Raw genomic sequence first — 14,226 nt, forward strand, 5'->3', positions numbered from 1 at the left:
ATTCGATTTTTCGGTTATAACGGAGAATTCGTATTTGGGATATTTTTGTTATAAAGGAACCGCCGTTTCGAATTTTCAGGGTTGTATTGTGTGTGATTCGGTAACCATTTAGTTTATGTAAACTTGGGTATATCCAATTCCAGTCTCCAAGTTCCAGAAGGATTGTTGGAGGTGTTCCTCTTCCTCTGTTGTGTTTCAGATACTCTGTTTAGTGTCAATGTCTCTTCTCTCATTTCTTGTAATCCCCTCTTGTTTCTCTATTTCAGTAGAAGAAGCTCTCATGGTGATCTGAGTTGCTTACAAGTTTGTTTAAAATCCAATTCAGTCTCGGTAAAGAGTTTGTTCTCAATTCTCATATCCTTTTATATTTTCTTTCTCTTCTGATTCTTACTTCAATATTCATAATGCATGCAACCCACCTAAAGATTTGATAACACTTGATACTTTCATTTCCGTTTGTTTGAATTTCTCTAGGTCTTTGATTTCTTCACCTGGTTATTTTAGCTTTCATTTTTGTGAAGTTTGTGTGTTTGTAAAAATAGCAGCATAAGCTGGGAAACAAGTTGAAAGAGTTTAACTGGGTTCATCTATTGGTATATGGATAGTCAAAATAGATACTTGTAAATACCACATATGGAGTTCATGGCGGTGTTTACAATAATGACCAGCCATTGCTGTCTCAGTGAACATAACATGGTTTGAATGGTTAGCACTGAAATTGGTTATGCCATATAAGCATTGCTTCCAGTAATGGGTCAGTGTTCTACCAAAAAAAAAAAATAATGGGTCAGTGCCATACTACCTTGATTTAGCAGTAGTTGAATTTTGGGTCAAGTTCCAATAAGAAGCGAGTTCAATTCCTTGCATTATGAATTTTGTGGAACATTGTGCTGTACTTATGGAGATTCAAGCAGTATTAGAGTTGTATAATTATTGCTCATTTAGGCCAAGGAAGAGGAACTTAGGATTTTGGGATAGGAAATGATTTCTACTGGAGTGCATGTAATTGTTTATCCGCTGAAATTTTTTATCTGTTTTCTTGTTTCTCTATGGGTCTTGACTCACAAAATCTGTTCGGAGGAACCCGACATAGAGTTGAAGTGATTGATTGCTATTTGAAGCAATTGAAAAATAAAGCCCCGAAACCTAACGGAAATGACTTCCTTTGATGCTTCTCCTTACTTTTTGAATTATGATTAAGCTCAGGGAGTTGTCATTTAATCTTCTTTCTTCCTCCCACCCCCAATTCTTTTGGTAAAACACTTATTGGGCTCTCTGCCAGGACATTTTGTTCGTTTTCTTACTATGTTTATATAATTGACTTCCCATGCTTGAAATTTGTATACACCTGTCAGAATTATTTAGTGGGGTAGTTGCAACCCTAAGTGACATTCTTGTGGGATCTTTTGTGAGCGACTTTTATAATATGATGTTGGAATATCACTTTGGAATGAAGCTGTATAATTTCTTGATAATTTCTCTAGTGTCATCTATGGAGGTGGGGGAGAAAATGGTAATTTTGTAATTTTTTGATCTCCAGATCTTATGCTATTTAATTAGTCATGTGTCATTTGTATTACAGAGTATTCACTGATTATTCTGGAAATCCATTGAGGTTGTGTTATTTTTCAGTTTTTTCATTCAATACTGCAAAATCCATGAATTCTTTCCCCCTCCTTTCCTTTTGTCTACAGTTGCTACAGTTATACTCAAAGATGGTTGCATTCGGGAAGAAGTTGAAAGAAAGGCAAATTCAAGAATGGCAAAGGTATGCTCGGTATATCTGTAATGTTTTTAATTTAGATCTTTTTGTTTGAAATTGATAGTTGAAATGTTTGGACTCTTCAGGGTCCTCTCTCTCTCTCCCCCCCCCCCCCCTCTATTATTTCAGAAAGTATTAGGACAGTAGAACTCACCATGTAAAATTTTCTTCCCATTGCTGAATATCCTTTTTTTGTCTACAGACGCAGTTGAATGGAAAAACAGTATCTATGTAGCCAACCCAATTTAATTGGGAAAAGACTTGATTAAGTTGAGTTAGAAACAATATTAAGTGTATGCTCAGAAAGCTTTCTGTTGGGGAATTTTGCTTTGTACTAGCTTTAGGAAAATGGAAACATTCTAAGAAATTAATAATTTCTCAAGAGGGCACATTCTTCAAAATATTAAGCTGCTCCATTTGAGCAAAATTGAGAGTAAAGGTAAAACGATTTTGTCAAAGGAAATGGAATGGTTCTGGAGGCTAAGGTCCTTTTCATTTGTTTCTCTTTCTACGATGAGGAGTGCTTCATTTCCTATCTTCTAACATCATCCTGTGGTTATGTCTCTTTAGCATCACAATGATTGACTGCTCTAGCATGTGTCAATGTGTCATATTTGGAAAGAAGACTAGCATTTTAAACCACTGATCTAGAGTTTTACTGCCCAAATCAAAGCTATACTTATTAGTTTCTTTGATTAAGAGTATGCACCGAAGGACAGGCTACATTGTGAAATCATATTTGCCTTTAGATTTCCTTGTTTCTTCTTTATTCTTGGCTCATAACATTCCCCTTAATTCCATACTGTTTCATGTAACCATGGATTAAGGTATCAGGATCGGATACTAGCTCGACAACAGATCGGTGGTACAAAAACCAGGGAGGGCAAATATTTAAAAAATTTATCGCAACTTTGGGAGCAAAAGTGACTGATCCGGGCCGATATGGCCGATCAGTATCGGTATTGCCACCGTGAACTAAATCCTTGCATGTTGCCAACTTTGATAGCACTTAGTTGATGAAAATCTGAAAGTTTCCTTTTCTAATTGTATGTGGCATCTATATCACTATGCATTCCACTCTACTATAATTTTGTGACTACAGTATGGACAATTTACTTCCATGGCATTGTCATTCACTTCAATCATTGAGCGGCAAATGTTGATAGGTAAGAATATTTTTTTTTTTTTTCTTTTCTTTTATACACTTGTAATAGGGGACGGTTTTCCTTCAGCCACAGTTAAGGGATTTCCCTTGACTGAGGAGTTTGGATGGTGTTGAGAGGGTATCAGGAACAGTAAGGGGTATTGTCAACTCCGTAGTATGGGGGGGCAGACATTAGTGACCCTAGATGGGTGTACCTTCTTGCACCCACGGTGCAGGAAAACTCTCCCTTGTAATATGGCAGACCATTCAGTAGGTTTGTTGTACACTGCAGCCGAGTCTGTGGGCTGGAAAAGCCTGTTTATTTGAGCGAATTATCATCTCCATGTCGAAAGTTTTGACTTGATAGTACAGTCAAATTTTTCCTCTCAATATTGCTGTCAAAGTGTTTCGACTTAATAATCCAGGATAAGCACCTTTATTTCAGATTTTTTTTTTTTTAAAGTATATATTTTCCATCTTCTGCAGTTCAAGAACATTGCTCGAGCAGGTGTCATGTTGGATTATCGTGTTGAAACTTGAGACATGAGGCTGGATGCCAAATTTCAATACAAAAAACTTCTTTAGCTACATAGTCAGTCCCTTCTAGGCTGTTGCAATTATGGGATTGAATGTCCGTGTCAGTCATTGGTTATGGCATCTTTCAGTATTTTCTTCAGATACTACATTCTGAAGAAGAAAATTCTATTGCATGCTAATAAAAATTCTATCGCATGCTAATATGAATTGCATTCAGGTACTACATCAACTACAAATTAATGAAGAAGAAAGTGAAGCAGTATGCTCAACAAATTGAGGTTGGAGCACAAGATCGCCGTCATGTTCTCATGGAATTCTCCAGAATGCTGGATAATCAGGTATTAGGATTATAGATTGGAAAGAAAACTCTATGGAGTTTATGATTATGTGTGTGATATATATATATATATATTACAACTCCATTCCTTCTTGAGTGTTATAACAATCTCTTGCATCAATATGCCTGACATTTTGTACCTGCTGAAATAGAAATAAAACCATTGTCATGTGATTCACTGGTTCAGTTAGTTAGGATTCAAATTTGATAATTTTTGGTCCTCTATTAAACTGTCGATGGTAGGCTTCCACATCTTGCATTTTGCTTCTTTTATTTGTTGAAGGCTTGTATTTCTGCCAGAGATGTGTTTCAAAATTCAAATTGAAAGAAAAATCGAAGGATATGAATTCAATGATAGAAGTCCTTAAATCTTAAACATGCAGACTGTATCATTACAAGGTGAACCCGGCGCAAAGGAAAGGTTGCTCCATTGCGACTTAGTGGTTGCGGGTTTGAGCCGGGAAACAGCCTCTTTGTGAAGTGGGGGTTAAGCCGGTGTACATTGTAAACCTCCCCAGATCCCGCAGTGGCAGGAGCCTCGTAACACTGAGTACGACCTTTTTATTCTGACTGTATCATTGTCCTTCAATGACCGGACAGTACTTTTGTCAGTTGACTTAGTCTGATATATTAAACATCTATTCCTTCAACTTTCATATCTGTACTGTCAGAAATTTACTTGCAAGTGGTATGAAAGTAATAAGGAGAAACCGATAGTGATAATTTAGGTCAAATCCCATCATATAAGTAAGAAATGTTTACCTGAACACATATCTGGGAATGATTCACTAGGTTATTAGAAAACTTTTTACCCTTTGGTTTTTTTGGTAATTGGTTATGAAGTCAAGATGTTTTTGGGCTCCTTCTCATGGCCTTGACATTTTGAGTTCATTTCAAGATTTTCTGGTTGAAGGATTCTATCAAATTCTATTGGATGTGTATGTGTGTTTGGGGAGGGGTGGAGAGACTGCTTAATAGTGTTCTAATCTCCTAACAGAGTAGCTTTAATAGAAGATTTAAAAATAAAAAATAAAAAAAGAAAAGAAAAATAAAAAAGTATTTCAGGATATATGAAAGAAAAACAGAAAAAGTCAGTAGTTAGGGTTAAACGTTTCAGATCAAGCTCAAACTTCGGTTCATGGGTCCGCCCTGAGTACTGATCAGACCTGAAAAATTGTATCAGAATATGATGGCTGGATTGTGAGATCTGTAACAATCTTTCTGTATGTAGAAAAACTTGAAACAAGAACAGAATAGCAGTAAATTGATTAACAGAACCAGAAGTCAAATCAGAAATCACTGAAGCTATTGGAATGCAGAGCAGCAGATCATAACATGTCTTAACAGATACCAGCAGAACCTGAAATTGAATCTGATTGCGATAGAGAATTCCGAGTTCAGAACAGAGATACTTATTAGCAGGGCAAGTAATCAGTAACAGAACTTAGTGAAAGTAGCAAGATCTGAAACTAAGAAACCAACAGAACAGTTAGCTGCAGGGATTTAAGATCTGACCTGTAGCTTGATTGAAAGAACATAGATAGAAAGACAGGTTGGTAAACAGGGTAGGAATCACACCTAATCCTCATCCAGAATCCACTTGAGTAAACACCACTTAATCCATAAAAAGGTGAGGTTTGAATCCACAGAACCAAATCAGGAAAGTGAACTCTTTAATCTTCAAAATTGGGGGGTAGGGCCTGTGGCCAGTACATATATTTATGTCAACTCACATTTATTTATGGCTATTCCAAATGCCTAAGATTAGCTTAGGATAGATAAATTCTATCTGAAGGTAAGAGCTTACTACATCCAAGTTGAAAATAAGAGAGCTTCCATCATCCAACCAATAGGAAAGTTCCAATCTAACCTAAAGACTTAACAACCAAGATGAGCTTTCTAATAAAAAAAAAAAAAAAGAAACAAAATTTCTGAAGAACCCCCCCCCCAATTGGACTGCTTAACAAGGATAAGATTACTGTTGTAATCTGGACTCTTATCTGAAAACAGAATCTGGAAACCTCCAGCCGCAGGCCGTCATGACAGCTAAGTGGCTACAATGATGGCCGTCATGCTGTCTGTGAGAGCTTCTTTCTTCTCTGGTACTGTCGCAGGAACTTAATTTCTGCATTACTGATGGTCCCTCAAGGTTTGACAATGTTATGGACCCTGTTAGGTAGTTGATTTTTTGATAGGTCATCATATTATGACATACCTTTAGGAGTGTGAATGTAATAGTGTGGATGACGAACCATTGTGAGCCTTTGTAAGCTAGATTCTGTGGAGATATATTATTTGGAGGCTCATTGGGTATGTGGCAAGAGCACAACAAGACAAGCAGGTTAAGGATAATAATAGATCTTCCCGCAGGGTCATTAATTCTGTCATACTGAATATGGTAAACGTTCATTTGCAGATTAGTCTTCAGGCAGAGTATCTATCGTTTCCATTATTAGAGGCTTTCAGTACTCGACATGTACACCCTTAAAAACTGAATGTTTATCTGTTTATGGTTACTTTCTTCGTAACCTAGGTCCCTCTAATATTAGTGTTGCACTTCATGGAAAGCACACTGTCTGCTGATTTAATTACAAGTGATGATAAAGTTAGTTATCTATTCTGTGCTTTTTGAGGTTGCACTCTCTTGTTCTAGTTGATTTCTTATTTACTCCTTGTAATTGTAACGAACTGTCCTGTTTCCATGACATAGGCTTCTTGCTAGTTTGCAGTAATACATTTTGATAGAAACTATGGTGCTCATTTTGTTCTTGAGGTTGAGTACAAAGTAAGTTCCATCTATTTACCTCTTTGTTATACTTTCAGATTGAAAAGATTGTTCTGTTTATCTTGGAACAACAAGGGCAACTTGCAAGCAGGATAGCCAAGCTTAATGAACAGCATGAGGCTCTTCTACAGCAGCCAGAAACATCCCAAATAGCTCAACTGCGAGAAGCGTTCAGAGAAGCGGGACAGGATCTTTTAAGGCTTCTATTTTTTGTTGAGATGAATGCTATTGGCCTGCGTAAGATACTGAAGAAGTTTGATAAACGCTTTGGGTTTAGATTCACTGATTATTATGTTACAACTCGTGCAAATCATCCTTATTCCCAGCTGCAGCAAGTGTTCAAACAAGTGGTAATGTGTCAAATTTAACTTTGTAAAATGTTTTCTTCCTTCTAATTTTTTTTCCCTTGCTTGTAGTATAGAACAATAGTCATGTCAATCATTTGTTAGAGGTTTTTTTCTTCACCTGAATTAAGACAGTAATGATTAACAATGGAAAGAACATGCAGGGAATTGGGGCTGTTGTAGGAGCCCTTTCTCGCAATCTTTCTGATCTTCAAGACTGTCATGTGAGCTACTTATCAATTTATGATCAGCCAGCACTTCCTTCTCAGGTTATATCTGCATTTATTTCAATTTTGAGTTATAAGTTTCTTCAGTTTTCGACTGATGTTTGTTTCACTTCACTTGTGAGGATTAGTTCATAGTAATTTGAAATCATTAACTCTAATTAATGGTCTTTTCTGCAGGATCCTGTTATTGAATCAATTAAAGCGGCAGTAGACAGGTTAAATCATTCCACAAACTTCCTTCGCTTTCTGGGACAGCATGCACTTATTATGCAAGACGAGTTACCAACTCCAGTAGAGGATCAAATTGATGATGAAAGTTATCATTTCATGTCACTTCTTTTGAACTTAGCAAACACCTTCCTTTATATGGTCAACACATATATTGTTGTTCCAACAGCGGACGACTACTCACTAAGCCTAGGAGCTGCAGCAACAGTTTGTGGTGTTGTTATTGGGTCCATGGCTGTTGCACAAGTAGTTTCTTCATTATATTTCAGTGCATGGTCGAATAAATCGTACTTCAGGCCTCTTATATTTAGCAGTATCATTCTTCTTTTGGGAAATATATTATATGCATTGGCTTATGATCTTAATTCGATTGCAGTTCTTATTACTGGTCGTCTATTTTGTGGGTAAGATATTCCTTTATTCAATGACTTGATGGTTGAAAGTTTTTTAATTTTGGTGGTGTTTATCCAATTTTATTCAGAATATTCTTAGTAGGTTTAAAGGCAAAAGATATTCACTAGCACTGGATGAGTCCTTTCTCTACAAAACCCAAGTAGTTGTTATGAGAGATTTTCTGATACATAGGGCAGAAGGTAAGAGTGTACCAAGGATTAAAAAATAAAATAGTGTTTAGAATGGATATTGATTCCAGTCTGAAGAGGTAACTTTTCAGCATCTATAGCTTGTGGTAAGACTGCTGTGGGCCATTGCCTGACTTAGCTTGATAAGAGTCCAAGACATGGATGAATGAAAGATAAGTGAATGAAGTAATTGCAGTTGTTGCGTAGTTGAGACTTGAGAGTCAAAATTTGGGTCACTATGTAATGGGAGGCTGAATAAAATCAGGTTCTGGACATCTCCTTGCTTGTGCACTTTGTAAATTAGTCATTGTGAATGGTGGATAACTATCTTGTCTTTTTCTTTTTATTTCCCTGCCCTAGAATTACGGATGAGTCTCACTCTGTAACAGAAACAATGGGGAAACTGGCAACATTATAGGTTTTCAAAACTTTTGGTATAATTCTTGTTTTGACCCTCCCGGTTGCCAACTGTCTAAAATACAATAGTGAAGTTTCATATTTTCATTCAATTGATTTTATTATGTCAATCAGTTACCATGAGTAGCTAGTGGTATAAACATAGAACTCTTTCGAGCATGTTCATATTCTAGTATTCTGTATATTTCTGTTTCTTTACAAAGTTGAGTTCTTTACACAATGATTTTTTTTTCTAATATTTCAGGTTGGGTTCTGCAAGAGCTGTGAACCGGCGTTACATCAGTGATTGTGTGCCTCTTAAAATACGAATGCAGGCTTCTGCAGCTTTTGTGAGCGCTAGTGCTCTTGGAATTGCCTGTGGTCCTGCTCTTGCTGGCTTGCTTCAAACTAATTTTAAGATTTACAAGTTAACATTTAACGAAGAAACCTTACCTGGTTGGGTTATGGCACTGTTATGGATCTTCTATTTAGTGTGGTTGTGGATTTCTTTTAAGGAACCTGCTCGTAAGACTGAAGTGACCAATGTACAACAGGAAGCTAGTACTCGTATGTTGTCTTAGAACCCACACTTTTCCCTCCTTTTTGGTGATGAATAGAGCACAAACTATTGTTGATCTTGTATATAGTACAATCTTATGATTTTTACTAACTATTTTTGTGATCTTTATTTTTTATGTTCTTTATTCTCTTGAATAACTATGTTAGCTGTTGTGTGCCATGAGACCCTTTTACTCTCCCTTATCCTCATTTTGAAATATTATTTCAAAAAGCTAGCAATTTGATTTTTTCCATGATTTCATCAATGTTGATTAGTATGATATCTAATGTCATGGAACATTTACCTAGACAAATGTATATTTCTGTGTCAGGACCAGCAGAAAATGATGCACTGGAAAATGGCCTTGCACAACCTTTGCTTTTAAATTCAGAAGACAAGCAACAAGATGAAGATGGTGACCAAGAATGTGATGGTAGTGAAGAAGCTTCTGAGGAATCACACAGACCAGCTGCTTCGATTGCATCAGCATATCGTTTGCTTACACCATCAGTAAAGGTCTGTAATTAATTCCAAGTTTCTTTTCATCATGAAACAATTTGTTTGGTTTCATTAAGAGAACTTCATTCATTAATATAGATAGACTTAATATTTTAATTTATAGGCAGAAATGTAAAGTTTCCATTCATCGTCTTGGCCTGAAAAATTACGTGTCATTGTTTCAATATTTATCAAACCCTTGAAGCATCTCTGGCCAAATGTCTGGAAAATAAAATAAAAAAATCATTTGAAATGTCCAAAAGGTTTACCATAGTAGCCCGAGGACATATGCTTGGAAAGTTATGATTAGTGAAATCAAATGTTTGGGGCCACTTATCTGTGGACATCTTCTTATGTTAACCGTGATCAAAGGGATGTCATGGATAAAATGATGATGAAACCTCAATGGTAAATCTTATCTTTATTATCCGATGGACTGATGAATTATATTCCCAAGTTCAAATGACATTAAATGCCTAATCCAAAACATGATCTTTTTTATTTTATTTTATTTTATTTTTTTTTTAAGTGGGTACACTAGAAGAGGGGAGGGGAAGGTAATAGCCAGGAGACTCGAACTCGAGACCTTCTAGTGAGTGTGGGCAGTTATTGATTAAATCCATTATTACCCTTTTTTATCTCATTATTCCTGTTTTAATTAAGAATCGATTGGTTATGGTTTCAATTTTTATCTCAGATCTACTCAATTTTAATAAAAGAAAAACCTAGTTCCAAATTATTATGGTCCTATGTTCTTAAACATGATTCAGAATAGAAGTGTTTTGGGTCACATGTAACAACTTTGTTTGTTTGTGGAAGACTCCTTATCCATCTCTGAAGTCTAAACCTTGTTGTTGCTATGTGATTAGCCAGCTCTCTAAACCCGCAATAAAAAAAACCATAATCCATTATTCTTAAGTTTACAATCATGCCCTTGTTAGTCTATGATGCATACCCATAAATCCTACAAATTTGTTTGCTATGTATTAGGCTTAGGGTTGTCAGTTCTAAAGCTGGATTCATCAATGAGGAATTTTGAGAAATAGGAGGAAGAATGTTTTTATGGAAAATCATTAGGAACTTAATTAGAATAAACTATACTGGTGGCATAGATGAAGGACTAGTTTGTTGTCAGGTCAGTGAACTTCATTCCCCCTTTTATCAGCAATGGGTAGGATTTTCATTTCGTTAGAAAAGAGTAATGTACTAGTATATGTGCATATAGCTTTCTTGACCAGTGATATATAATAAACTTAAATTGTAGCTTTTGGTAATTGTTTTTCCCCTTTGGATTCTTTCTCTTTTGGATTTCTAGACCTATGGACAACCCACCATTGGAGGGTGGAAAACAAGCCACTAAATTATGCAAAATTGGATTTTCTCTCTCTCTCTCTCTCTCTCTCTCTCTCTCTCTCTCTCTCTCTCTCCATCATTAATTTCAATAAATGAAAAGAAGAATCACTTCTCTTTTCGGTTTCCAAAAAGTTATCTATATTTATAGTCATAACCTCAGTAAAAAAAATATACATCTAATGTATATCGGAAATCTTCTGGCCATTTTGGATGTTAAGTGTAATGTAGTGGTGATACATTCATGACAGGATATGAATGTTCCCCCACCCCAAATGCCCTCAGATGTGCTCTTGGAAACCTGTTGATTCTTTGATATTAACAATGAATTGTTGGGCATGATACAGTCATGGCATTTTACCTGGGATTCTCAGATGTGTTTTCCTCATCCTTCTTTTGTTTCATGCATGCATAACATAATGTCATTAGTCAAGGAGCTTATGAAACTGAAACTTTCATATAGATATTTCTATTTATTGGAACTTAGGAACTATCGAGTATTGACTTCCCATATTTTCATTCATCTTAATCAAATTCCTTTTTTTTTCCTTCATTATTTAATTTCAGGTGCAGTTATTAACTTACTTCATGCTGAAATATGCTATGGAGATATTACTTGCTGAATCTAGCGTCGTTACTACTTATTACTTTAATTGGTCAACTAGCACAGTTGCAATATTTCTTGCCTGTCTTGGGCTTACGGTACTTCCAGTAAACATTGTTGTCGGAAGTTACATTAGCAACATGTTTGAAGACAGGTAGGTTTTCCCAATGAGGCTTCTTTTTATACTATTATTATTTTGGTTTCTGCTTTTTACTGTCTTAAAATTTTATTGTTCACTCTTACCAGTGTCTAAGAAAAGGTTCCAGTATGGTACTCAGAAGATCTAGGATAATTTTATGTCCAGCAGAACAGTGACTCATGCTAAATGAACTTGGCCAGAAATAAAATGAAATCCCAGATTTTGAAGTTGAAATTGGGTAATTAAGCTAGTGTTGTGAAAGAGTTTTAAGCTTGTAGGTTGGAGGTGTTGGATTAGAATGCTGGTGTATGTGGTTGCATGCAAAAAGATTAAATAAAAGGGAGGGTAAGAGGAAAACTAGGAGTACTCCAACTAAGGAAACCTAGTGAGGGGTGCACTTTGACGTCTAACTCTTTCCAGCATGGGTCTACCAAATAAGATTTGTTCCTCATGTTCACAGTTCACATCATGGCTGAAGCCTGGGATGGTAAAGGCCCCGGGGGGGGGGGGGTGTTGGGTGCAGTTGACTCTGTGATAACAGTTATTTTGTACAATATATGTATATGGTAAGAAGGGGGGTGTAGGGGACCTGGTAGCTGTGAACTCCACCTGGGGCAGTTGTCCTTTTTTTTTCTTTAATAATCTGAATTCTAAGACAATCTAAAGGCGAAAAAAATCTCTAAACCATTGTAGCTAAAGAAAACTGAGGCAACTCAACTAAAGCCCCACACCCCCCCCCCTCCCCCCCCAAAAAAAAAACAGTTTTATGGATTCTAGTATAAGCACACCCGACTTGTTCCCTTTAGCTGTAAACTGAACCACAATGAAGCCATTGATGCCTCCAGGAAATGAAGAGAGGCTAATAGATAGGAAAAACCAAACTAAGATTGGAGAACTCCAAGAAAGATGGACAATTGATGAGTTGCAACCGCTCACCGAATCATGCTCCCAACTCAAATGGCAGTGTCTTTCTGCTCAAAGAATCATTGTAGACACAATTGCCCGCATTGGTTAGAAGAGGAAGTCCATAATTTTCTGGTTGGGCTTCTCTATTAGTTGTGTTTCAGGATAAATCTGTTCCATGTTTATTTGTCTATCCCAAAAGACAAGCGGAGTGGTCTTGTTGGCCTGCTGATAAGGGAAAATGTTATATTCTCCAGTTATTACTTATTATGCAGGGTCAAACAACTGAAATAATATTGTTGTGCATGAACTTATGGTTTTTTTTTGTATTGGTAGCTATTTTTGGTATTCTTTAATAACCTACGTGAAGATGGTATTGCTTCTGTGTCAAGATTATTGTTATTTTGTGCAAGTTTTTGGGCATGGCAGTTAAATAATGAGAAGACAGTGCCTTTGAGTCTTATCATATTTATGGAATTCTGCTCCTATGCATATCCAATTTATTTTTCCTATATACTTGGCTTGGCAATTGAAACATTGAAGATATAGTTCTTTGAGTTCAGTCGGTCACGAGATTCTGCTCTTAAAGTATTCATTCATGATACTTGTAATTGCTTGAAGTGTTTATTTGTACTCAGCCTCCTTTTCTTCTACAACTAATTAATTGAAGAGTTTTCTGGTTGATTTGACTGCAGGCAAATTTTACTGGCATCAGAAATTATGGTAGGGATAGGCATATTCCTAAGTTTCCATGTATTAGGTCCATATACCGTACCACAATATGTCTGCTCAGCACTCATCGCATTTGTGTCTGCTGAAGTTCTTGAAGGTAAACACTGTTATCATGTTACTTGACGAATACTATCATTACACATGGATTCTATAGTTATCAGGCAAAGCTCATGGTGTTTATAGTGATTTAGATGGTGATGTAATGATTATGGTTTAGGTATTGAGATTACAGCTAGTTTTACCATCTAATACAAGGGGCTTAAAGCAAGAAAAGAATGAAGAAAAATAGTCACAGGATTAAATCTAATGCAGTTTCCTTTGGTGTTAGATCTCTAAAAGTGGCAAATAACACAACTAATGCTGTCTTATTGTTAAATTAGTCACGATATTATTTGATGATATCGAACATTCGCAGTCTAGGTTGTGCATCAGTTAAGTTCAAATGATTTCCTCAAATCATTTTTGAGTTTTTGACTTTCCACCTTCATTTATTTAATCAATGCAGGTGTCAACCTATCGCTCTTATCTCGGGTCATGTCATCCAGGCTTGCTCGTGGGACCTACAATGGTGGACTACTTTCAACGGAAGCTGGTACAATCGCTCGGGTAGTTGCTGATAGCACGATAACGCTGGCCGGGTACTTGGGGACGAATAGGCTCTTGAACATAACCCTAATTCCTGCACTCTTCATTTGGATAGCCTCTATTGTTGCCACATGCTACACCTACAACTCTCTCTACTGATCATATCTCTTGTTCGCCCAGTCAAATTGTGGTTCCCTATTCTTTCTCATAAGTAGTTTTTTTTTTTTGGCCTTTTTCCTTGTATGTCATGCTGTATAGTTTACTTGCAGTCAATTTTTAGATTTAGAAGATATAATTTCTCATGCAGATTTTATGAAAGCCTTTTTTTATTGCTTTTGTCATGGAGAAAGTCGCCACCAAGGGTGAAGTTTCTGTCTTCATCCACCATAATTGGATTCCTGGAGGGTGTTTCATCGTTAAACTTCCACTCCCTATTGTATGTAATCGATGTAACTTGAAGATCGAAAATCATATCCAAAACACCAAGATTGACTTAGAGGATGATTACTTCTTTA

At 36.4% G+C, this 14,226-nt stretch overlaps 1 protein-coding gene across 5 annotated transcripts; it reads left to right on the forward strand.

Annotated features, from left to right (window-relative positions):
* LOC122082833 (SPX domain-containing membrane protein At4g22990-like) lies at positions 1-14,226 on the forward strand. 5 transcript variants are annotated; one of them, XM_042650619.1, is made up of 13 exons: positions 4-330; positions 1,695-1,768; positions 2,590-2,721; positions 2,865-2,928; positions 3,661-3,781; positions 6,604-6,915; positions 7,074-7,178; positions 7,314-7,768; positions 8,607-8,908; positions 9,232-9,416; positions 11,316-11,506; positions 13,090-13,223; positions 13,632-14,226. In XM_042650619.1, exons 5-13 carry the CDS (start codon positions 3,683-3,685, stop codon positions 13,868-13,870), a joined length of 2,022 nt encoding a protein of 673 aa, XP_042506553.1. In that variant the 5' UTR covers positions 4-330; positions 1,695-1,768; positions 2,590-2,721; positions 2,865-2,928; positions 3,661-3,682; the 3' UTR covers positions 13,871-14,226. The 5 variants fall into 5 exon arrangements, with proteins under 5 accessions (XP_042506549.1, XP_042506553.1, XP_042506550.1 ...); XM_042650616.1 differs by having other exon boundaries at positions 2,590-2,928; XM_042650614.1 differs by lacking the exons at positions 2,590-2,721; positions 2,865-2,928 and having other exon boundaries at positions 4-171; positions 267-330.

The sequence above is a fragment of the Macadamia integrifolia genome, chromosome 6 (assembly GCF_013358625.1).
Source record: "Macadamia integrifolia cultivar HAES 741 chromosome 6, SCU_Mint_v3, whole genome shotgun sequence".
Classification (NCBI taxonomy): domain Eukaryota; kingdom Viridiplantae; phylum Streptophyta; class Magnoliopsida; order Proteales; family Proteaceae; genus Macadamia; species Macadamia integrifolia.